Raw genomic sequence first — 25125 nt, forward strand, 5'->3', positions numbered from 1 at the left:
AATCACAAACTCGCTATAAATCAACTTAACGTTAAAGATCTAAATGTTGTAAATTTTTGTTTTTCAGGTTCATGGAACAGCATCCTGAGATGGACTTCTCTAAGTGCAAATTCAACTAAAACGATTCGACCGATTGTAAATGACCGAATGTTCAAGGTTTTACAAAACTGATTATGCAGAAGATACGAGAAAAATATGATATAAAAACAAAAGGAAAATATTATCGGTATATGCCCTCGCGAATCCAGTGAAACTCTTTATGGTACTTTGTTAATCGTCACGACATAGTCTGCACTAATTAGTTTGCGTATCACGCGTCCCGGGCATGTTACCAAGCTCAAGAGATGGCACCACGATCCAGTCAAAGACTGGATCCGTGGTCATGGTAAAGAATTTTCTAGATTTCTAATAACTCTCGCTTGACAATTCCATTTTCTTTTCCTTCGATTATCTTCGAAGCGTTCGGTTTAGATTAGTACTCTAAAACGAGTACAATATCGGTCTGCACAAATGTATATTGTATGATTTTTTTCACGTTACATTTCGTATAATTTGAATAAAGAATATGAGGAAGAAAGAGATCGTCGGCTGTGTTTCGTGTTCGATTCTCCATGAAGATTCACCCTTGTTTTGTATGATAAATCGAACGATTACTGTAGGGATGATAGATGACTACTACGAGAGCTTGAACTATTATTTTATTGCTAGGAAAAAAGAGACGGTCGCTCACACTCGCTGTTCCGTTCGCTTACATTCGCTGGCTAAGACTCTCTTGTCTTCACGCAGGCACTCGCTACAAACACACACACACACACACGCTCATGCACATCTTTTTTGACCTATGCCTACGTGCCTCACAGGGACTACACGTGGCCACTAGCCCATCATTGCCTGCTGATCTTAAGAGTAAATAGAAAACTGTCGGCAGTCGATTCTCATCACTGATAGCTCTGTTCCCTTAAACTATCTACAATGTTACACTTGTCCTAACTTATACAACAACACTACATTACTTTTTATTGTTGTCGTCTATTTGTATAAAACGGACGTTGTTAACGGTATACAAAGTAATGCTGTATCAGTAGAGAGAGAAAGAAAATTAATAATAAATGGCATCCGTTTCGAGCGAACAATGGTGATGAGAATGATTACTCCGTCGCTCGGATCGTCCTCATATTTAATTGCGTTTGAAGCACGCTGGATATTATTTCAAAGGTTACTACGGGTCACAGTTAATAGCACTGAGCACGATAATTAGAGCCAAACACACAGGTGTGTGAAGGTGTGAAGATTTCAATCATAATCATCAGTTTCTTTCATCACTTTACTGATCCAACGAACGTAGTTCGATAGTCTGGCGTATATTCCGAACTTTCCACGTTTGCCACAACCTTCGCCGAAACTAGTGATACCAAAAATGGTCCACGGACGATTGGGTCTCCTGGGATCCTGACACAGAATCGGACCTCCGCTGTCACCCGCGCATGAATCCATTTTCCCGCGACGATATCCCGCGCAGAACATGTTATCGGTGATTCTGTAATCGACGTAGACGTTTCGACATGCTTCTGAAGAAACTATGGGTATCTGAAATGGAAAATGAACAAGAGACAATGATATAAATTTTTGGTTAATTTTTTAGAGCACTTGTCCATTGGCAGATCAATTACTATTACTATTTTCATTACTATTTTCACTAATAAGTACAAGTATTCTCAAGTTCGTGGCTTACATAGAAAAACTTTCGTTCGAAATAATAGTAGAAAATTCTAAAATAATAAAATTTCTATTCAAAGCTATAGAACATTTTTCAAATAACTGTTCTTTAGTCAGACTGTCTTTAAGATATAACAAAGGTATATTTAAAGGAATATCAGGAAAACCAAACTAGTACTTCTAATACCAAAGGTGATTATATCTTAGAGTTTTACTAAATTTAAAAACTGTGAAACAAGAATTCGACAGTGGAAAGAAATTCAATTTTTCGTTTCTTTAGAAAGGTGAATGCTATTAAATTCGGTGGTACTTAAATGTAACGTACCCGTGCCTCGTGAAGAACGTCGGTTCCGTAGTCATCGGTGACTCGCGATTTTCCCCAACCAATAATGGTGCACAGTTGATTGGCGGGTAGAGGCTGGCTAGGCGCTGGGAGACAAGCGATTCCTCTGGACGGTGATGCTGTTAAAGTAACCGGAAGACGCAGCATAGCGACGTCATTGTCCACTGTGTCTGCATCATATTCGGGATGTATCGTGACCGAATCCACCTGAAAAATAGGAATAAAAAATTTAATTGACAAAAATGTAAAAGATTACATACGCGAATGTGTATACGCGCCAAATACCCTTAATTCCAGTTCAGTGCCCTCTTTCACAGTCAGATCGTGCTCCCCAATGCGAACATAAAGTCGTTTCCTGATACAATGTGCAGCTGTTAATACCCATCTTGGTGAAACCAAAGTACCTCCACAGAAAGCCTCCTGTAAAATAATTTTATTTTAGCAATTAATTGAGCCAATTAAGATACAATTTATAATTAGATTTACATTTATAAATCAAAATTAAAAAGCAATTTAAAATTTTTAATTGATGAACTCACACGAAATCTGTTCAACACGGCAACTTGCCAGGGCCAACTTCCTGGAGTCGATGGGCGGCCACCGATGATCCTCGTAAAATAGGAGAGTCGAGATGTCTTTTGAGTGCTCGGAACTCCACATCTCCAAGTATGAGAATTCTTTTCAGGAATAAAACTATCGACTGTGTTGGGATTCAACTCGAACTCGTCTAATACGATATCTGTAATTATGGAAAGCGATGAATATTCCCTCGAAGAATTCAACAGAACATTCGGCTACTATATTCACCATCGCTATCCTCTTCTTGGCTTCCACGAATTTTTCGATGAATCCATCTTTGGCAGAAGCTACCCTCCACGTAACAGTAGGCACTCTCCCTTATCACGTCGCGACCGCAAATTCCAGGTTTCTTGCACCACCTTTTGATCATTAAATGAAAAAATAGAAGATATGGATATTTATACCTCAACAAGATTTATGGTTCTTTAACTGCTGGATGTTATACTCACCTGTGACGTTGAGTGGTACATAATCTTGTACAGGGTGACCATCTACTCCATTTGCCATAATATCCTACGGTTTGGTCTTTGCCTCTCTGCCTCCCTTGCCTAGGTTCTGCTTCCTTTCTAGGCACCTAACGTCAAATATTTACAATTAATTTCTCTACAAAATCCTGCCATATGGAATTAGATAATTTATAGAGTCTATGATATATTTTTTTCAATTAAATGTGCCATTAAAGTTTTACCTGTACAACATGAAATTTATCCTTCTGTCGATGACCTCGTCGCTGATGTTGCTTACATCTCCTCCACCTACTCTTCCTGTTATGCTGACAGGTTCGTTCTTCCTACACAGAATACAATGAATTCCATTATACTCTACGCCTGAGACCAACTAAAAAATACTAATTGCAATACAGAATATAATTTAAAAGCTCACTCTAAGTATTGTGGTGCTACATTTTTTCTTCACGCGACACCTTCGAACACGATTCTGCGTACAGTGTCGATCACACACGCTCCATTCGCTCCAGTTTGTGAAGTACGATAATTTCGTGGATCCTGCACAATCATTTTACATAACAAATTTGTATTCTAACATTTTGCAACACTTTCCTACTAATTAATTACATGTAACTATATTAAATTTCATATCATTTGGTAGTATTCTCATATGATTATAAAAATTTCATACGGAATTGCTTCATTTGAAAAGGAAATATAGAACCTGACAAAGGAAGGGACTATTGGAAAATAAGGATATGTCCAAACACCTTTTTGTAGCCAGTGTATATCTGAAACTGAGCATCGACTTGTATAGGCAAGATGCAGACAAATGATAATGCATCAATGCATATGCAGATGGCCTGCAATTAAAAGAATAAAAGAAACTCTGAGAAACACTCACTGTTCTTTGGTAATTGCACCATAGCAGAATTCTGACCGACCACGCGCTGCCAGCTAGTGCCATTGTTCCCGTCGCTCATGAATGTCTCGTTTCCGCTCTAAAATTAGCAGAGAGCAACGTGTAATTAATCATCGACACCTGAAAGGCAGAACGCGATCGTGACTCGTTATAAACGATTGGTCTTCTTCTTAATTAAGAGAATATATCGATATAGAAATTATTTGCGGTACGAAGTATCATTTTTATTTTCATTCGATTAGCTGCAACTTTGATAACGGTACGTAAATAACACATCGAGCGATACGTGCGAGGAAACGCAATCCTCAGTTGTGGTACACGTCTGTCACGTAGGCAGATCGTAGCAAATACGGTTTGAGATTAACGGCTATTAACTTAACTGACAGACACGCAGCGCGCGCGTTCGCGCTGAATTCGTCGCGTCGCGTGGATTTTAATTGGGCGGATTAAGTTGCATTAAGTTTTACTATGACTCGTTGCGCTGATATCTTAACCTACGCCTACTGCGTTCTTTAACTTATCTTTGATACAATCGTGTTTTTCTATCGTTAAAGCACATATGCAGGATATTTGTTTTAATTTTATTATAAAGGATAGAATGATATATACGATCAATATATGCCGCGTATGCTTGAAGGGACGTATCCCACAGACATATTAAACAAGTAAACTCCTGAAAATAAGCCAGATCTACTAATCTTAATGATAACGATGTTGTTTCGATGAAGCCACGGTCTTCGTGCTTTCTTGTCATATTTAGGAAAGTTTAGAAAAGTTTCTACTGAGAAATTGCAAAATTTATGAAAGATATAAAAAAGAAATTTATTATTTTAACATCTGTTCTAGTTAATACCAAATTTTCTTTGGATGTAAAGGTACAGATAATACCATATTTTCTATACGTTTTATCAAAAAATTCTGCATGAAATATTTATATTTCGTAATTATAATTATATATTAAAAACATCGTATATAGAAGATTGCGAAGAAGAGTAAAGATAATCGGAGATATTGGTCGTTAGTCGATCACTTTGAGAACTCGCAAATATTAAAGAAAACTAATTGTCATTGATCCGTAATATGTTCTTGTTCCATGAAGTATACGCTTAACGAGAGATGCCATAGGTCAACGAAGAATCATGGAAAACCGTGACGAAGTACGAACAATGAAAGCAATAAAAACTCGATCGAGATCCTACGTACGCGGATCGTTCTTTTGAACGGCAAAAGTCGTGGCAAAAAATGGGGAACAATTACTCGTTCTTAAGCAAAGAGTTAATAGACCAGTTGCTGACGTTGCTGTCGGCCGTCTCGGATATCGTCCAGCATTCCGCAAGGCTGTAACGATCAGCACGCGGCACTAAACTTAATTTGCCGGTTCGTAAATGGCACCGGAACGTAACCACCGGCGCGGCGTCGTTGCTCAATGTCATCATCGCGTCGTGCATCTAAGATCTGGTAATCCTAATAATTTCGTTGATACATCACTTGTTTTTTACAAGAGAAGCTCGTAAATATAGTTCTGTTAACGATTCTCGATGAATATTTCCAAAATGGTACCTTTCCATTGAGTGTAGATGCACATTTGAGGATATCATTGCCAGAAATTTAATAAGTATAATTTTATTAGTCATTTTCAATGAATATTTCATAAATAAGCAAAAATTTACAAATATCCTCATCAGAAATTTAGCAGTAATTTCCGGCGATTACGAATAATCCTGTAAACGTAGATGAAAATTGTCTAATATAATTTTATCCATAACCTTCGATGACTGTTTTAGAATTGATGTATTGCTTACGTAAGCGGATAAAATAGCGAAATTACGATCGAATTTCCTTTCGACTTAAAGAAGGTTGCTGATAAACACTCGATGAATGAAAATGGAACTGGCACACGCAGATCACACCCTTCATCGATCCAGCCCACGTCTCCCATTATCCTAGACAATGGTCGGGACAAACTAGCAACGAAGTTACCTCATCGAGGTCGGCCGTCTTGGGAAATAAAATATTGGATGGGCGATCACGAGCGATATTCTACTGTCTACAGGGTGGTTCATCGAACATAGGTCTGATTATCCCTTTTTCAGTTAGAGGCAAAAAGAACATCGGTATAACGAGACAATAGACGAATGATGTCATGGGGCGTATGAAGCGCGAAGGTAATCTTCTTTTTATCAACTAGTTTCTCAGAATCTTTAGCTACCATTACTGGTTACGATATATCTTTGGTGACTTAGTTGTTTCAAGTTTTACACACCGACCTAGATTCTTAACATAATTGACAAATTATACAATATTCTTTCACGCCAGAGGTGATATACTCGTTCCTAGAAAATTATGTATACCCAAGTATGTTTGTTGAAGAAATATGTACTTTGGAAACTTACACACGTATCTTCATATGTTTCTTCATATATCTTCGTATGTTTATTTTTAAAGCTAATTTTATCTGCCAAACTTTTTCTTATCTTATCTTCTGTATTTATATTTTATATTAAATATTAAATATCATTTTCTATATCCTATTTTATTTATTTGCCACTGAGCAATTGTTGCACCACAGTGTTCGAGATACGGTGAAACAATTTTAATTTTGTTCTTCAGAAGCAAACGAAATTCTAATTATAGAAAGTTAGACAACCATGTAATACCTATATCATATTTCGAAATAAAATAAATTATTATATGTAGAAGATGAACACGAGAGAAAGCCAGACGAATTCACCGATTTCGACAAACTCGAGTCTCGCTAAGGCGATACGAATCTCTGAATCGTTGAACTTTATGATGTTGTCCCAGCAACAGTTGCATTGGATTCATTTAAATCAGGTACATTAATTTCGTTGTTCCCCTCGAGTTTATGATCCGATTAATTCTGTCCGCGTAGAGAGAACCTCTTAAACGTATGCAACCCGAGAGTTCAGGGTTAACGAAGTTCTCGCATTGCACAATTAATTTCTTCGCGACTGACTACAAAAGGGAAAACTGGTTCTCGCACGCCGCAAGTAGATCACGAATGTATGTTCTTCCTTATTTTCTTTAATCCAGTTTCTTGTAACTAGATTGCGGGTCTTTATACGCATATGGAAAATTTCAATGCTAAAATATGTACAAAATATATGACTGTTCAAGATACAGTGTTCTGAACTTTAAAGACCCGAGGAGAACGGTAGAGTTAAATAGAAATTTCTCTATGGAATTTCACGGAATTAAAAGTTAATAAAAATAGATGGAATACATAAAAAAATGAAGGATTGACAAAAGTTTTCTTTAAAAATTCTGCAATACCAGGTTTCATTTCTTGTTAGGGAATTCCCAAATGAAGAAAATAGTAAAATTATGTATATCCAAAAAAATTGACGATCCAAGCCTCGAATTCAGCTATCTTCCTCGGTTAACAGATTAAACCAATCTCTGTAAGAGTTCTCCTTTTTTATTTACGTTTTTTAAAAAAGAAAAAGATGGATTTCTATAAACGTCTTACGAACTGCAAAATACTCAAAGATATTCAAAATATGAGAAAGGCCAGATTTGTCGTTTCTTCCGCGACACGATCGCCAAAGAAAAAGCAGACGATTGGAACAGAAGAGGACATCTCTCGTCTACACGAGGACGAGCAGAACGTACGAGGAATTTGTACGCGTCGCTGTCTGGACATGGCCAAACTAGGCTGAAGTTCGCGGTGTCCTGCATCTCCTCGATGGAATCGCAAAAACCGCGTGCCACTCGCGAGTGAGACGATTCCGCAGGATGGACACCCGACGAAAATCGTCGTTGTTAACTATTTTCAGCACGAAATCCAACTTTGAAAAAATATGGAATTTTATCCTGGAAGATTCTACAGTGGTAGTACGAGGCATCATCGGAGAGAAATTCGCTGTTGGTTGCAACGTAACGAGAATTTCGTGAGTCCGTGCCACAAATGATTCACTGGCATTACGTATGCAACTTTAATACCGTTTCGCATTCAAAGCATCCCTGAACGGCACCCTACCAAGATACATTCCACCGCTGTGCTCACCTGCGCTTATTCGTCTGCGCCTTATGCGCGTGTAACTGTACTTAAGTACGAATGCTGGTTTATTTTGTAGAAATGGTATCGAAAGTACCTACCAATATCCACGATATACACTAAAGATCCGCAAACCATTCAAACCTGGAATTCTCGCTAACAAGATATTCGTCACGGTATACATTAAAAATCTACAAAATGTTCGAATCTGTAATCCTCGCCATATATTCTAGGAAATATCCAGATTTTTAGCTCGTTATATGAACAACATAAAACTTCACTCTTTAAGGTTTTAAGCACCAATATTCACAAATTATTCAACTTGAGAACTTTCTCCAGATTCCTCTGTAGTTTTTTTAAACATTCCAGGAAATATCCATTACATCGACTCATCATAAAAACGTCAGAAAGCGTCGTTCTTGGACGTAATGGTCAACATTCAGAAATTATATGTAAGTCTGAAATTCTCCGTAAATTTCTCCTTAAAATTCCTCTTGAAACATTGCAGAAGGTATGCTCTGATTTATCCATCGTAAGGCGTTCATCATGTTCCTGTTCGGTAACAAAGACTTGTTATAAAACAGCCGCGTCACACAAATCATCATTTCTCCCCATTAAGAATCCAAAAGGCACAATTACCCCTAAAGTACATCCATGTTCACGATGAAGCAAAACGAGCAAAAGGAGGTTTAAAAAAATGGATCGTGTATCCATTTCCGCCGCGAGGATCGCGACGTGCCGCGGTATCTTGGCTGCGAAGAAGGTGCAGCAAAAAGGGGGTTGCGAAAAAAGGAGAATCGAAGGAAGGGAGAAGAACGATGGAAAGGACCGGCGCGACGTCCATGCCGAAGAAGATGGATAAGGTTCGGAAGCAATGACATTCGTTTCGCGGGCTGACGCCCCAACTATACCTTAGATGGTAGCGCGGTCGGTGTGTCCAATGTCCGAAAATGGCCGGTGATTTCTTCACCGTGGCTACCGTGGATTTAATACTCGCGGTCGGTCGCGGCGATGGAACGCTCGCTATGGCGAGATCCCGGCCTGATTTATGTGCTCGTGCGCGCGATCCGAAGGCCAAGGTCCTCGTCCACCTACTATGGTCAGGATGACGTCTGCTACAGGCGACGTCGCGTAAATCGTGCCGCTTGTATTCGCTACATGAGAATTCCGCGAACACACGCCTGATTTTCATTGGGTTAAACTGTGTCCGCTTTAATTGTAGGCGGTGAGCTGGTTTACGGAGCGACGATTTAAGTCGGTGTAATATGGGGAGTACACGGCGTGGCAAGGATACGCGATGGTATTTTGAAAATGTGGAATTTTGATTTTCTCGTATTCTAAGTTACTGGTATTTAGGATTTTCATTTTTCGCAATTTACACGTTCAGTTGCGTACGTTTTACACATTACGGGCTAATTATACGCGTGTAAAATGGCAATGATATAATTAGTTCGTCTTTGAAATTAGATTAGTAATTGAATTTGTGGACCATAATTGTTACGCGAGTTGTGTCTTGACCGTAACGAACAGCCTTACATCTACCCTAAATAGAAAGTACGTCTTCTAAGTGGATAGAAAATAGAATATCTGAACGGTATATCGGAGTCTGGTTCTACTTAGTCAATTAACTTTAGACAAACCATCGTTCAAAGACCATTAAACTATTTCTCAGGCAATAATTTTGTCTCTTGCAAATGAGGCAGAGAAGAAGATCTTACAACAAGCCAGCCCCTTGAATCTGTTTGGGTTGGGTCCGATCTGACGTTTCAGTCACGGTACGCTTGTAGACCGCGTAAATGTCATTCGAGGCTTTTCAAACGAACCGTAACTGCAACGTGACTGGATCGCTGCTGTTCTGTGCGTTACGCGACATTTGTTTAGTGCACTCGAGCAATTTGTATTCCTATTTATATGCCTTGCTGTTCACCGAGAACAAGATCGTATATAGAAGGTTTATTCCTTTTGAAAGAAAACTAGCAATCGATAGAAACGAACTCGATCGATTTCAATTGGAATGGTTTGGAAAGAAATTGAAGGATCGTCCTGGTTCCTTGCCATCGCGTAAGTCGTTTTATGCTTGTCTTGTCTGTAACGATTCAACAGAATGGCTCTCATAATGCGACACTCGTCTCTTCCGCGAAGACTCAGCGCATTTTGCGAAAGAATGCGTTCGAATACCGTTCGCGGATTAACGATCGGTCTGTCCACTGCCGGCAGATTCTACTTCCCGAATGCAGCATGCGTGCAGCCTTGTCCATCAACATTTTTCAGATATCTTTTCTCTTCTGATTTTAGTGATTTGTTTGGTGCAAAAAATAACGCGAAGTGTGATATCTTCCATTTGTACAATTATTTAAATACATTGAAGAATCTCGTGTTTTAAACTTTCTTCCAGTTACCGAGCTTTTCGATAATTGAGCAGTAATATGTTGTTTAAACAATGAATCCGGTGATGTGATATAACGAGCGTCGTTCTATTTGATGATACTATATAAGAAACAAAGTGAAATTTCATTTTGAAGATCGTAGAAGAATTTCGTTTTGAAGACCTGCGTAGTCTTAAATTTATACAGCCACAGGATTTTAAGTTTGAATAAATTTTAGCGAAAAAGCTAAAGAAAATCGGTGTTCAAATTTATGGGACAAGAATGGAACAGCTCTAAGTATATTTCGCGAGGCGATAGTCGTTGAAGGGAAAACTGCGGAGCGTAGTTTTAGATATTTCACACGTTTTACCGTTGTTCAACGGCAATTTCTTAACCGAATTATTATAAAGTTGCGAAGTTTATTATCTAGTAATATGAAACGCAAACGTGAGGAAGACAATTTCAAACTGCACCCACTGAGACAGTCCTAGAGTTTCACTAGCCTTAAGTGGCCAGCCATTTAAATTTGCATCTCTTTAGTTGTACAAAAGTCGAACCGTGCCTCTGACTATACCCACGTGGCTGTTTGCTATGAGCAAACCGCGAAAGCGAAAGTGCAAGAGAATCGACCTATTCACAGAGGGTCCTGTAAAAGACTTTCCAAATCGCTGCATAATCAAATTCTTTACCCTTTTTTATCTCCATACTCTTTCCTCGAACAAGTAGCATGTCTACATCTTTACATCTAAAGCTTTGGAATAAATTAAATGAACATTTTTAGCTTCTACTAGAATTTTACGAACCATTTAACGTTATTAAAAATTAAATACCGAGCAAAAATATAAATAACTAAAAATCAAAGTATTTCTAACAGATAGGGACAACACCCCATTAAAACTCGATAATGGAACAACAACAGAATATAATCATTTGCGATTCTTTGTTTTATAACTAGACTGCAGATTTGTACAGAAATTTATAATTTTATAAACACATGTGCAAAAATTGAATTTAAGCAGAAATTTATTATAACAATTAGATATTGCAAGAAGAACGCTGTTTTGAATATTTTGCGTATTACGTATAGTCTATAGAATTTTGCACTTTTAAATTTCGAACAAACGCATAAAAATCCGCGGTTACCCATACCCTAACAAATCTTCAGTTGTACGAGTTTAAATCTCATCTGAAAAGAATAGGAATAAAAAGGAAGAAACACAGAGACCACACAGATCACTTAACAGAACCAGTCCTCCTCCTCGGTGGTTACTTTTAAAGGACGATTTAAGCTTTGTCCAGCGGCATGCGTCTCTTCCAAGGCGATTTGCACTGAAAAACGATAACCCTGAGCTATTGCTTGGGCGTTGCTTGTTTCTCGTAGTCCCGACACGGAACGTTTAAACGTGTCACGTGTCGGAAGAACGTCGCTGAACTCGACTCCCACGGAATTTATTGCCAGTGCAACGGTAGCGCTGCTGCCTTGTTTATCGCGTCTCTTGTATCTTCCATATGCATCGCTCTTTTTCCTGTTTCTCTCTTCCTCCCTCGCGTAATATCTTAATGCCATGATGAGATCATCGCGTGATTTACTCTCTCGCTTGTGCAATGAGGAGCAGCACGCCGCTGTCCGCCCACTTCTGCTGAATCTAACGAAACGATTCCGCGCTTCATACCTTCTCGTCTGGTATGACTGTGGTCAAGACTTGCAAAATTCGACAATTCGCGAGTGATATTATATATATGTTAATACAATGTAATAGTATCGTGTATGCAATTGGTTTTCTTAGAAAGTTTTTCTTCCCCAAACTCTTGACTTCTGATTCATAATTCCGACGTCGATTAACTTTTGCAGTAATTAATCCATACATAGACTCTTTACAACCACTCATTCTTGCACACGTATATTATCTCTTGCTCTATTTCTCAGCCTGCTTTAGTGTAGTAAATTTATCGGACAAGTCACATAAAGGTTTCTTTCAAATTTCTCTAATATTCTAAATCAAATATAACGGCTACAAATTTTCCAATGAAACGTTTCTCTACCTAGCTTTAAATTTTATTTCCATAGTACCAAACTTTTGTAGTAAAAAGTACACAATACTACCGAATGAGGGGAAATCTAATATTCTCAGATTTAGTTAATTAGTACACGTAGATGCTACTATAATCAATACAATAATGTGGAAATATCTTTTGCAGCCACTGTATACCATGTAAAATTGGACGATGGAGCTGAAACCTTTGAAAGGAATGTTTGCTTGCGTTTTTGGGGAGCGAGGTTCGACGAGAGATTACTTGGTCTCGTCGAAGGGAAACGAAGTAAAAATAGTCGTTCCGGACAGCTTTAGTCTCGTGCATTTGTTTTCTCGACGCCGTCTGTTACTCGAAGCTCGATTACATTGGATAACGCGAACAGACGACTTTCTCTGAAAATGGATCTCCAGAGGACGCAGCTTTCCTTGAACTTTACAGTTGCAACTTTGTTTGAAGTTTGTGGAACAGAAATTAGAAACAGAATTCCTTCGTTGTATCCTTTCGTGGACAAACGTTTATTAAAATATCCTCATAATTTTTCCCAAAATTTAGTTTCCTATAAACGAGTACATACTATTGTGACAGAATTGTCATTTTTCATTTGACACCACAATATTAATAATCTGTCGTGATACGTGTCTGTTCTCCATAAAACCGCTCAATTATCGTTCCACGCATACCTAACACACGTCGTTAAATTCTCATAACGTGAAACAGGAAAATTTCCCTCCGTGATTGTCAAGAATCACTCAAAACTGAATCTCTCGACTGCATACACATCGTGTATTCCACTCTCAACGAAGATCATGACACGAAAGGAGCAAAAAACAAGCACGAATCAAGCGTTCGCGACAAGTGCACGTCCGTCGAGTGTCATCCACCGTCCAATCAGAGCCATCATGGAATCACGTTCCATGGCAAATGAGATGATAATTGATTCGTCGAGCGCGACGCGTGTTCTTCCTCCGCTGGTTTCGCTCAATTTCGCGGCAGTTTCGTTCGGAAACGCGGTGTTCTCCAGCGACTTTACACAAGTAAAGGTCGCTATTTCTGGCTGGCTATTAACGAGCCTTAATTCGCGGGATTAGTTCGAGTCGTGCGGCTCGAACCGTGAAACCATAAAGCCTAGCTGTTACGACGGAGCCGGTCCGTGGATGCGGCAGTCACCTGCCCCGGTTTTTCAACGACGACCGTTAAACGTTCCTCTTCTTCTTGCATGCGCTTAACGTCCGGTGGCTGACTTTTACAGTCACGGTTATTTCCGGATCGTTGCCACGACGCGCTGTACTCGTCGTTTTCAAGCGTCGTTCTTTATTAGGACATGTTCATTATCGAGCCGCGAATTGTATAAGGTCGGTTGATAAAGAGAGTCGAAGGGGTTGATTGAAACGTTTTCTTCGACCAACATTAGAGTTAGGGGTAGTTTGAGTTTGAAAGAATGTCTTGTCTGATTAAACCGTGCGTGATATTAGTATAGATCGAATGTCTATAAGCATAAGCGGAAATGATAGGAAAAGGAAGACAAGAGTAAGAAGAATTTAAATTCTAGTGAGAAGATCGTGAGGCAATCTTTATTTTTAGGTTAATATTGCATGACAGCCGAACCTAAAATAATCGCGAAATAGTTAGTATCTGTTATCATTTGACGTCTTATTGCCGGTTGAACCCTGACCTCGGCATAATTTCCAATTTCAGACGATCTATTCTAATAGTCAAATTGATACACAGTTTTTATGCTCATATATAATATACAATCAGCCACCGCGAGTAAAATAATAAATAAACAGGAAACATGTGAAAGAAAAATAGCACGTTTATCCATAATACATATATATATATCACTCGTTCGGATGCAAAAGACTTTAAAAGAAATCGCTGTAAATTGAATTGTCTTTTAACAAACACAAGACCCAAATTCGTCTGTTGTAAATTCATCTAAAAAATTTAATAAGACGAAGCGTCCACTAAAAAGAGTAAACAGAATAAGAAGAATTTTCTTGACACCTCATCGCAATGTGCCATGTGTTTGCCAACAAATCGTTCCATATCTCATAAAACAGTGGCATTCGTGTAGCATTTATGGTCACAGAGTCATTCGAGATCCATTCCATGGAGTTCTGGTAGACTTCTGTATGTTCTTCGTTCATTCAGCGGTCGTCTGTCCACTTCACATCCGTAAATTTCAATGGTAGCCCGCGTTCTCGTTAAATCCCGCTCTTTGCTCGCATTTTCCACGCTCGTCTGTCCCTTGAATTTACAGTGCGTCGCGTCCCGTGGAAATGCTCGGTAAAAGTGGCGGCCTGTTACGACTGGCCGTATTCCAGCTACGACTTCGCCGATTCGATCGCCGCTTCCTCGTACGACGCAGGAATTTACGACGTGATTGTTGAGAGTCGATTAATGGCACGTCGAAATGGTCGATGGTCAATTTGAGATTAATCCGCCATTACATTCAATTAGATTTGTATTAGGTCTCGAATGTTCCAAGTAAACTTCTATCTTGCAATTTTTTCTTCCTCCGACACTTTAGTAGAAGTTAATTTACGTATCTCCGTTACCATCCAAGAGCCTGCACACGACGATTACGCCTTTCGATTCTAATCTATGTAATTTGATGAGCGAATCTATTTTCTGAGAATTTTTATGCTGACCACGAAGATCATCAAATGATCAACGAGTGAGCAGACTTAAACATTTCTCTATTTTACTAGCAAAATACATAATTAATGTATAATCTTTCGAGAATCAAATTAACTCCGAGTCATTTTCAGTTCGTCTTCCGTGGATATATATAAATAGAAACTCGATATAAATCCTTAAAAAAAATTTCCCAGGGCGAGTAATAGTCATAAATATAAAATATAGATTGAATTCGCTCCCGTTCTAAATTAGATTAACACATATAACATTCACATATATAGAAAGATAAGAAGCAAAAGTTTAATTGGCTGTCAGTCGGCTCAGTATTTAGAAAGCAGTCCCCGAAAATCTCGGCCAAGTATGTATTTACTTAAGTTATACTGAAATTCTCGCCAGTAATCGCCATTTCTACCAATCCGTTCGAACTCTAAACGAAACGCGGCCATAGTTTTTAATCAGGAACCCGTAAAACGAGTGATAGTAGGAGTAGATAAAAGGGAGCAACATTAGCGGCTAATGAGATCGATAATTCAACGGTGATCGTGGATTCGAGAAAAGACGGTCTCGTGACTCGGCCCACGAGCATAAACCGCTCCGTTTGGTAAACACGGTCCATGCTGATCGTTTCGCGGGAATCGTTAAATCGGTCGTGCAGAAAACGAGTTGTATTTAATACACAATATTAATGAGGGCAGTTCTTTGTGCGCGGGCAAGTTATACCGGAATAACTCGTTCCGATAGGTTCCCACTTCTCGCTGGACGATTGCTAAAGCTCGGGTAAAGGTACAATGTCACGCGTGCTGCACGCCAATTAATATCGTCTGTCGCTGTTCTTTCTCGATAAATCGCCGGATCTTAACACGTCTCTGTAATTACATTTTTCTAGCTTTCAGTGTTCTCGGATACTTTCAACGAGAAGAATGTCCGTTAAAGATCAACTTCTTTGCTTGCTTTACGCGCGAGTCATTTAGAAGATAAACTAATTGGTTGCATCTTCTGGAAATCTCAGAATTTTTGTATTAGAATGTAACTTCAAACGATCAATTTCGATGAAATGGATCAGTCAGGTTTCTGTGTGACTTGAACGTTAGACGATATCTCATTATCTCTTTGGTATGATATGGTATTCAATAAAATAGATACTTTGATGAGATGATTTCCAGCTGTGCCTTGTTCTCCTCCGGAGCATAAAATAAAATTCATTTTTAAATCAAAACAATCGCCGAAAAAATACTTGGAAGAATACTGGAAGAAATTCCTGGTCACAGAACGAAGCTTCAACAGTATTATGCAAATGCACTATAAAATTGCAAATTCACCAAGAGATGACATGAAACGTTAGCTCTAATTGTAAAACGGACATATTTATCGACACTTCGCAAAGTTTACACATAAAGAGGGAATCATTTTTGTCCCCTGTATATTGTGCCAAATAAAAGCAATTTCCCCATAGTTTTAATTATTTTAACGTCAGCAAATAGATTTTAACTTTTCTAAATACCTCTGGAAGCCGATAAATCCACCTTTCCATGTCGTACTCGAGCGGTACACTTGGAATCGTTAACAGACCGACAGCGACGTCGAGGAATCCGTTTCTCGCGGAATGCTAATCACCAGGCGGGCGATCTCCGCCGTTTCACCAAACAATGGAACGGCGATCGTACGGAATACGAAAAGAAACGAGTCAAAGGAAAGCATCGATCGTAAGAGGGTGAGAAGAAAGATCGGCTAGGATTCACCAGCCTCAAACGGGATCGTAGTCGTGGAAGAGCGAAGGAGGAACCGAAGAAAGACTATATGTATCTCTGCTCGTTTGCTCGTCCTCACGATCGTCCTCGCTCCGTCTACTCTCTTTCGCTTTTTCTTTCTTCCCCGTTGCGACAACTTTTTATGAGACGCGAGGCTAACATACTTCCTGCACCGGGACGGACTGAAATTCCACGCGATAGTCGTCACGATATGTAGTAAGAAGCTAATCGAGCTGGCTCTGCTGATCCCGCGGGAGGAGAAGCCTCCGCGGGGTGTCCAGGGAACGTCTTCTCCGAATCCACTTGAGAGACGATGAAAATCACGCGATACGTTTCATACATCCCCATGGGAAGTGAAAATTCGAACGATAATGATCAGCAAGAATTTGAGACGCCTAACTATAAGCTACTCCAATGGAATAGTGATAATTTCTTTATCTTCGAAGTTAATCTTCATGGTCAAGACAAAATTTTAAAAGATATGCAGAAATTGTAGGGAAACCTAGCAAATTAAAATGTATGTCGAGAACACGAATAGGAATATTGGTATAAAATGTGGAATTCTGTTCGCATAATAGAAATTCAGTACTTCTCTTCGCTGTTTAATGATGTTTCATGAAATGAATTGAGCAAAATTTTCCAACTAAAATTTCGTTCTAATAAACCGAGAAAGAAGGATGATTGATAAATTGCAAAAAAATACGACCGAGAATATATTTCTTTTCACAAGACATCTATTGTAGTTTCTACGGATAAAAGGCGCGAAATACAGAACTTTCTGGTAATTTGTTATTACAGGAATTATCATTTAGCTACGATCATTAGTATCGTCAGCTGTTAAAGATACGTTTACAATGATCCTCTGAGATATCTTATGGGACTACACAAAAGGGGCTCCTGCGGTTAACAATACCGTGAGAATACGAAGCAAAAGAAGGGTCGTACCGATTATTAATCTTCGAAAGGTGACGGATCTTCAGCATGTACCTTACGACCTATTCGCATGGCTACATTGTCCGCTCGTGACCCTGTGTTCTTCGTTGGATAGCGGTAAATTATTCCAACGATCTCGACACATTAATAGAATCACAAGGAAAGAAAGAGAGAGTGGAGGAGAGAGCAGATCTCGCGACAGGAAGTTTCACCGCGGGGTGTCCAGCGCCCCCGAGGTCAGTCACCATTTTTATGCGGCTCCAGAGTCACGGGTGATTGGCACGTCGTCATTTCTCCATCGCAGCCAAACGCACCTCAAGCCGATTATTAATTGCATTATTAAATGCGTAATTATTTGGAAGAGAAACGCGAAGAAGAAGATAGGCGATGGAAGTTCACCTTCCTTTCACTCAATCGGTGCGAAAACGTGGCCGTGTCACTGTTTGGTGATTTTATTCTGTCACGGTATACCGTTATTAATGGCAGATGTTGAATCTCCTAATTTAGATATTTAGAAGTTTGAACCTTCTTGCATAGAGAAACGCTTTAAAAAATGCCGACCAAGCAGCAATTTTTCTTCGCAGTTAACAAACTTTTAATTCCAGAAGAAGGTTAACGAAAAACCAATCGCGTTGCAGAGAAAATTCCAAATCACTATACTCAAAGATTAAACTTCAATTTTTTATAAAAATACTTGTTCTAAAAGAACTCATCCCTTCGATCGTTGCACCACAGGAGGAGGGGGTAAGGAAAAGCAATGGTCCAACATCTGTTCGCTATCTGCGGCTTGTCCAAGGATCAACCCATAAATTGGCGTGTTAGTTCAGATAAGGAGTCCAAGAGGAAACTCAAACAAATGCTTATCCTTTATCTGATACTCGTTCCTCGTCTCTTCGCCTAGCCATGATGCTGCTCGTACAAGATTACCGACAACCGAGCACTGGTATCGATGTTACCGCTCGCTGAATCGTCCGGCTGTGAATCTGGCGCGTTTGACAAGCCGAAGGAGCAATTCCATGGATTTACGATTCGACGGAGACGCGATGGTGTTTGGTGCACGAAAACATCGTAATCGAGAACGAGGGGGCGAAAGGATGCACTAAATATAAACCGGGGACTGTGTACTTCGCGGGGAGACGTTATCGAGATCATCGGTGGCGAGCCAACAAAAAACTTCGGGTAAGTGTTCCGCTCGAGCACGAAGCTTGCTCTTTGATGTTGTTCAGACTGTGGGTGGTAACTCGAGAACTATTGCTGTTTGTTTTCATCTAAATTAGATTTTAATATACCTTCTGCGACATTTTTATTTCATGGCGATGAATCAGGGTTCGTAGTTCTTTAATCTGTTACTCGCTTCTCATTCTCTTAAACGCGGCTACGAAAAGTATTTCTACTCGTACATTCTCTTATTTTTACAGAGAAGCATCTTTTTATCGCGTTCTATATTTCATTTTTGCAGCGAGTATCAAATTTTTGCAGTCATATATAATGACCACTAAGTTACACGATATTTAATGTACTTGGTCTTATTTATATAGCGTGTAAATGCGTGGTATAGTAGTTACAATTGTATAGAAATATTTTTTATGGTTGCTGTATATACCAGATTGTGAGAAGCATCAGTGGAGTGGCAGGAAAAGGTTCTTAGCTTTCAAGTGTCCCACTTGAGAATTTAATATTCCTGGTATCATGAGTTATTATTACGAGAGTTACTATCACAAATTTTTACCTAAGTTACATTTTATCAACTCTTTAAAGCATTTTCATTTCACGACGAAGGATATTATAATTTTATGGTTCATATATTTTTAATAGACACTGATTCTCCAGAATCTTTGAAAATTTTGGAAACAATTAATATAAAGATCGAAATTATCTGGATTAATGATAGATCATAAAAGTATCGATAACGCGTTTAATCGCGGAAATAACCGTTTGTTGAAGGTATAATAGGTTCGTGAAGGTTTTAAGCAACTTCGGATATCTCGAAGCGATAATTCGATTGAATATTCCATCGGATCCTTTATTTTAGCGTTCGAAGGGGAATGCAGGTGCGGAAACGACAAGCCTTGAAACGCAGGATCAACAGGAGAATTCGAAGACGGCTACGAAATGAAATTATAGTAATTACCAGGGTATCTTAAGCGAAAGCATCGTTTCCTCCGCCTAGGCTCCGAACGATTGCGTCGCTATTACCGGGTTTAGACTGACACAATGCCTCACCGTAGGCCCCCGAGGCTTCACGCGAGCCTGAAACTACCTACTAAACGCCATTCTACCAATTTCTTTGCCGGCACAATAAATCGGCACAGATCGTTCGGCACTCGCGGAAGAACACCGTTTCTCTTCGATGTAGGTAACTGATTGTTGCTTCCATGAAAACGACTTCTAAATGCCCGGTGCCTTCTGTTCGCGTCCCCATCCAGGAATTCTATTTGCGGCACGTTGTACACGGCGACCGTGCCATCGACTTTCGTCTTGAAATAGGAGGGTAAAATATCTCGCAATTAATGGAATGGCGAAAAATTCCAGGTATATTTATTTTGTATCTTCGATCGTCTGCAAATGAGACAGTTAGTTTGATACTATACCATATGGTTTTGAATGGATCATCTTAAAGAAACGCAAACATGCCAAGGGTTAATCTCTTGTTCTGTAAATGAGGATTGAAGGTACTCGATTTACTTTCACTTCATAGAATATCAAATTAACGATGATCTATGGTCTATAAATTACCACGATCCGATTAATAACGATGATCCTGATGATCACGATGAATACGAATGAACTATTGTGATTTCCAAATGATATAGTATGTCCATGGTACAACCCCGATGACCTTTCGCGAGCTTCAAATGATCTTAATGTCCAATGAAACGAATTTGATGGCTCGTCTCTAAACTTTAAATGATCTTGAATTTCAATGACACGACTTCTATGACTTCTCGTGACCTTAAGCGTCAATGACATGATCTTCGCGATCCTTCCGTAACATTCACGTGATCTCAATCATCAATAAAATAACCTCAGTAACCCTGCATATTTTTCAAATGGTTTTAAATGCATTTGCTGTATCTAGTATGATGTGCGAAATTTCTTAGGAAATCTTTACAATACGAGTTGAACGTTTTCTTGCAGAGGTTTCCTTCTCATTTGTAATTATAATCACCGCATCTACGTCCATTAGACATCCACTTATCGCAGACTCAGTTCTGATGACGCGACGAATTGAATTATATATCATGTGCGCAAAAAAGCAGCTTCTGTGCGATACGGTGCTTGGATACATATTTTTACTTTTTCATCGTACAAACATTTTATTCACGACTTCGTCGAATTCGAACTATCTATGTACTCGAACTGTCGTCACACTGCTCGATTGTTTTGATCCGCGTTAAAACATTTACGAGGCAATTGCATTTGTACGAATAAGTACAGATAATCGTCAGACTTAAATTTTAATCAAATGCGTAATACCCTGTAATGGTACGATCGATCCTTTCATTCGCGAAGTTATCGACAATATTAACGCCGCTTTGAACGAGAAACGGGTTTGAATACTGAAAAGAATTGTCGATCTCGATGCATCAAACCGAGGCTTGATTTCGGTTAACGATGTCTTGAAACGCTGTCGACTTTCGTGTAAGAGGCATGTTACTCGCAAATACGCGGTTATCTCGGTTTTAATTAAGCAGATTAGTATGCGTCCCACTCTGATTATCTTGTTCTCGAGATTTGCGAGATGTTTTTTGTAATATTCGCTCGTTTTTTTCTCTATTTATACGTCGAGAATGTTATGAATATTTTCCGCCAGGCGGTTGCTCAATTGCGCGTGCACCGCATAGAAACAATCTTTTGGATCGGATTTCCACGCAGAAAGTGAAACTAATGAAACGAGGGCCTGGCAAACGCCGCTGCTAATCGGAAGCTTTGCTCGCCACAATTGCTTTTTTTCCTAGCAATCGTGGTTTAGTGCTCTACACACGCCACGTGCCCGTTCAATGGCTTGAAGATACGCGAGTATTTAGAAAGTACCTTGCCGTAGATACTACGGATACGTAAGTACCGATTGTTCTTGCTCAATTGAACATTTTTTGGATGCTTGTCATACGGTCAAGCTATATCGAATCTATTTAGTTCTCGATACTTCGATGTAAGTCTAAATCTGATTGCAAATAAGAACTAGAGCGTGTCAGTTCACTAAGTGATTAGTCGTAAACTGCACTGAACTCAATATCAATCAAATACTCCGAATTCTTTCTCGCGTTATCCTTCTTTACTCTGTCACCACAGAGAGCCCGCTAATCCTAAAGAATATTTACTGAGATTGCGTACTCCAGAATTAATAATAATATACGTAAAAAGTTAAAAAATACGAACTTATTACCACCGTATCCTGTATACGATTTGTAACGAGAATAATCTTATCTCAAAAGGAAATTGAATCTGACTACTTCAGTAATTAAAACCCTTCACCGCACTTAAACTAAGTATGAACCAAATACTCTGAATTCTTCTTCAAACTGCCTGCCATCAATTTACCCTGTCATTCTAACAGTATAAACGACTTCAACGCTCCATCACACTTAGTAAAACAAAATTTTCCCATCTCATTAGCAACAATGAAGGCACTCACACGAAACAGCCAATCAACGTCGGCAGAAAGTTTCTAAATACTCACCGAGACGTCGTCGAGGCAGACAGCGAAGCGTATCGTGGCGAGAAATAGCAGGAGGAACAGGAGGGACGCATTCGCCCCCAACAGTCGAGCGATCATGCCCTGTGAATCGAGGCCTGCCAGTGGGGGCAGCGAGCGCAGACAGTTCGACGACGTCGAGGACGTGCTCGACGACGAAGCGGGCCGGTGCTCCTGTCGCGGATACATCGCTTCATGATCGCGACGTGCCCGCGTGCTCGTCCCTTCGTCGACGCAACTTTCGTTCTCTCGTTTCCTCTCCGTTTGTACGGTGCGTGTCTTCCTTCCTCTCTGTTTGTCTGCGTTTCCCTTCGAACTTCCACCACCGTCTTCCTTTCCTCCTTTCTCTCCTCCTTGCTGGAGAGGAGATTTACGCGCGCGCGCGCGTGATTCTACGTGCGCGAACTCGCGAGTCCGCGCGCGGCTCTATAAATACGGCCGCGACTCCACGCGAAGAATTTCAAACGAGCTCGCCGTAAAACACCATGAGTGGAAGAACCTGGGCCTCAAGGAGGAGCTAAAAGCCTTTTCCCTCGACGACGCCGCTTCTGGATGGCCCCGTGGTACGGGGCAGCTTCAAAGCGACCACTCGACGCTCGTTAGAAGTCTTCTGCTCTTGTTCGTACGCTCCTGAAACCATCGATCAGAGAGGAGCTTGTTATTAGCGTTTTTCCGGATACTCTCACCCGAGGTACTTCGCGTTCGCTTGTTAATCTCGAGTAATACGCTGCAACGAGCTGATGGAAGGTTGAAGCTCGTTGTTGCTTAGAGACTGATGATCGTGTGAGGATGAAATTGGTATGGATTTTACGATGGAATTCGATATTTTCTCGAAAGAAGAAGTTGTTAGAGCGTAGATTCTATGCTGTCGGGTTTAAGAGGTCCAATTAAAGTGGAGGAAGTAGCTTCTTCTTATGGCTCGTTGGGTAATTGCCGATGTTCACTCGCGTATTGCGAGCAATCAGTTTCTGCTGCTCTGCTAATTGTGCCAATGAACGACAAGCTCGTAAATTATTGGTAACAATTAGCCGATAAAACATCAATTCTCTATAAATCCTTTTCCTGTATCTTTTGCTCCTGCTTGTGTGAACTTACAAGGAACGAAGTACGCGAATATTCGCGAAGTCACGAACGACTCGATTATTCATTCGGAATTACCTGTTCAGCGGATGTGAATGGAAAATTAATCGACTCTGCTCGTGAACTTTAACGGTAGAAACAATCAGCGAGTCATTGGATCGATGGTCTCGAGCGGAAGTAGTCGAGTGTGTAGGGTTACAGTAGGAAGATCTCGCGAGGAAGATATATACGTGTGGGATACAGGTGGTGAGGCACGTTCCCTAGCGAAAAGACACGAGAACATTAGGAACCTCCACGCAAACCAGCGTTGTATACATGTTACGATTGTTTATGTAACGCGAAAGTTGATACGATTCATGGGTAGCGTATCTCTCCTGTTTCATCGGAAATCGAAGAATCGAGGTGTCTTGGTCACGAGAACCATTCGTTCATACTGTTATCGAACTTTATTACCCAACAGATTAAACGTAATCAAAGCGAAAAACAAAAAATCAGGAGTATGATAAAATTTTATAGTAGAAAAAGAATACATTATATATACCTTATCTGTTGTAGCCATATTTCGAGGAATCACGAGTTCGACCATCATTCAACGTTTTACTGAACCGAGAATAAAAGTTTATCGATTTTGCACCGATACTGTCCGTTACCATTAAGATTGGATTATTAAACGATAAGAAAAGACACCAAATAAATTGTTTTGTACTTTCTCGAGGAGGATTGCACCGCTTCGACGATCCTTCCTTTGACCAACCAACGCAACGTCTGCGAGTTCTCAGCGGGATTAGAGTCGACGCACGGCCATGGAACGGTACGTTCTCCAGCCGGTAAAATTGTTCAAGTTGAAGTACAGCAAGCCAGCGGCGTGCCAACGGCCGATATTTTTAGTCCTCCTTGCCTCCACCATCTGTCTTCGGGTTTTGGTTTCCTGGTCGTTTTAGACGCACCGTCGAGACTGCGCGGTTCTTTCCTGCTTTTTCGTGGCAACGGTGCAGACTGTTCGGTGACTATCGCCGTAGACACTCGACGCTTCTCGACTGAACACCTTAACTCCTTTGGGTAAGGGTGGCTAGCTCTTCGACTGGTCGACAATCTTTCGAAAGAATCGTTCTACTGTTCTGTCTTCCAACATCGATTACTTTTTCCGAGAGACACTTCTTATCGCGCACTTAAGAGCTTCTGCTAATTGAGTTTCTTTGTTCGTACAGTGAAACGTCTTGTCAGGTGTTATTAACGAGTAGGAAGTACAAAGTCGATCGCAAACGAGGCTTGCGTTTGGCGTGCTGGAGCTTCTCGAGCACACGCACGTGGCTCCAAGCCGACTGACGAGATACACGCGCGAGGAAGTATCAACAGAGGCTGAGAGGAGTGGCTACCAAGCGAAGCGGAAGTGGAGGGTGATTCTGCGGGAGCTGCTGTGGTGGGGTGCACTCTGATAGGGGGTATTCTTGGTGGATTCTCCGTAAAGATGATACGCTTGGGGACCACGATGGGGAGACGACGATCAGTCCTTCGAAAAGTATCGGACCGAAGATGGACATTGAACAGGGTTATGTTTGATTCTAATAAGGACAACGTTCGTCCGTATAATGAACGTGATGATG

General features: G+C 40.2%; 2 protein-coding genes across 2 annotated transcripts in view; one reads left to right on the forward strand and one right to left on the reverse strand.

Annotated features, from left to right (window-relative positions):
• Window positions 1–581, forward strand: part of nudC (nuclear distribution C, dynein complex regulator) — a 103004-nt gene extending 102423 nt beyond the window's left edge. Inside the window, exon 7 of the mRNA XM_033332796.2 lies at window positions 68–581. Coding sequence (XP_033188687.1) covers window positions 68–119 — 52 coding nt within the window. The 3' untranslated portion in view covers window positions 120–581. The remainder of the gene's footprint in view (window positions 1–67) is intronic.
• A 99-nt stretch (window positions 582–680) lies between these two features.
• Window positions 681–24861, reverse strand: LOC117156082 (uncharacterized). The gene is made up of 11 exons (XM_033332791.2): window positions 24063–24861; window positions 22427–23071; window positions 3989–4085; window positions 3521–3642; window positions 3327–3428; window positions 3088–3212; window positions 2867–2997; window positions 2599–2798; window positions 2345–2479; window positions 2042–2266; window positions 681–1587 (listed from the first exon to the last, which is right to left on the reverse strand). Exons 2-11 carry the CDS (start codon window positions 22628–22630, stop codon window positions 1294–1296), a joined length of 1635 nt encoding a protein of 544 aa, XP_033188682.2. The 5' UTR covers window positions 22631–23071; window positions 24063–24861; the 3' UTR covers window positions 681–1293.
• Window positions 24862–25125: the final 264 nt, after the last annotated feature.

This window comes from Bombus vancouverensis, chromosome 5 (genome assembly GCF_051014615.1).
Source record: "Bombus vancouverensis nearcticus chromosome 5, iyBomVanc1_principal, whole genome shotgun sequence".
In the NCBI taxonomy this organism is placed as follows: Eukaryota; Metazoa; Arthropoda; class Insecta; order Hymenoptera; family Apidae; genus Bombus; species Bombus vancouverensis.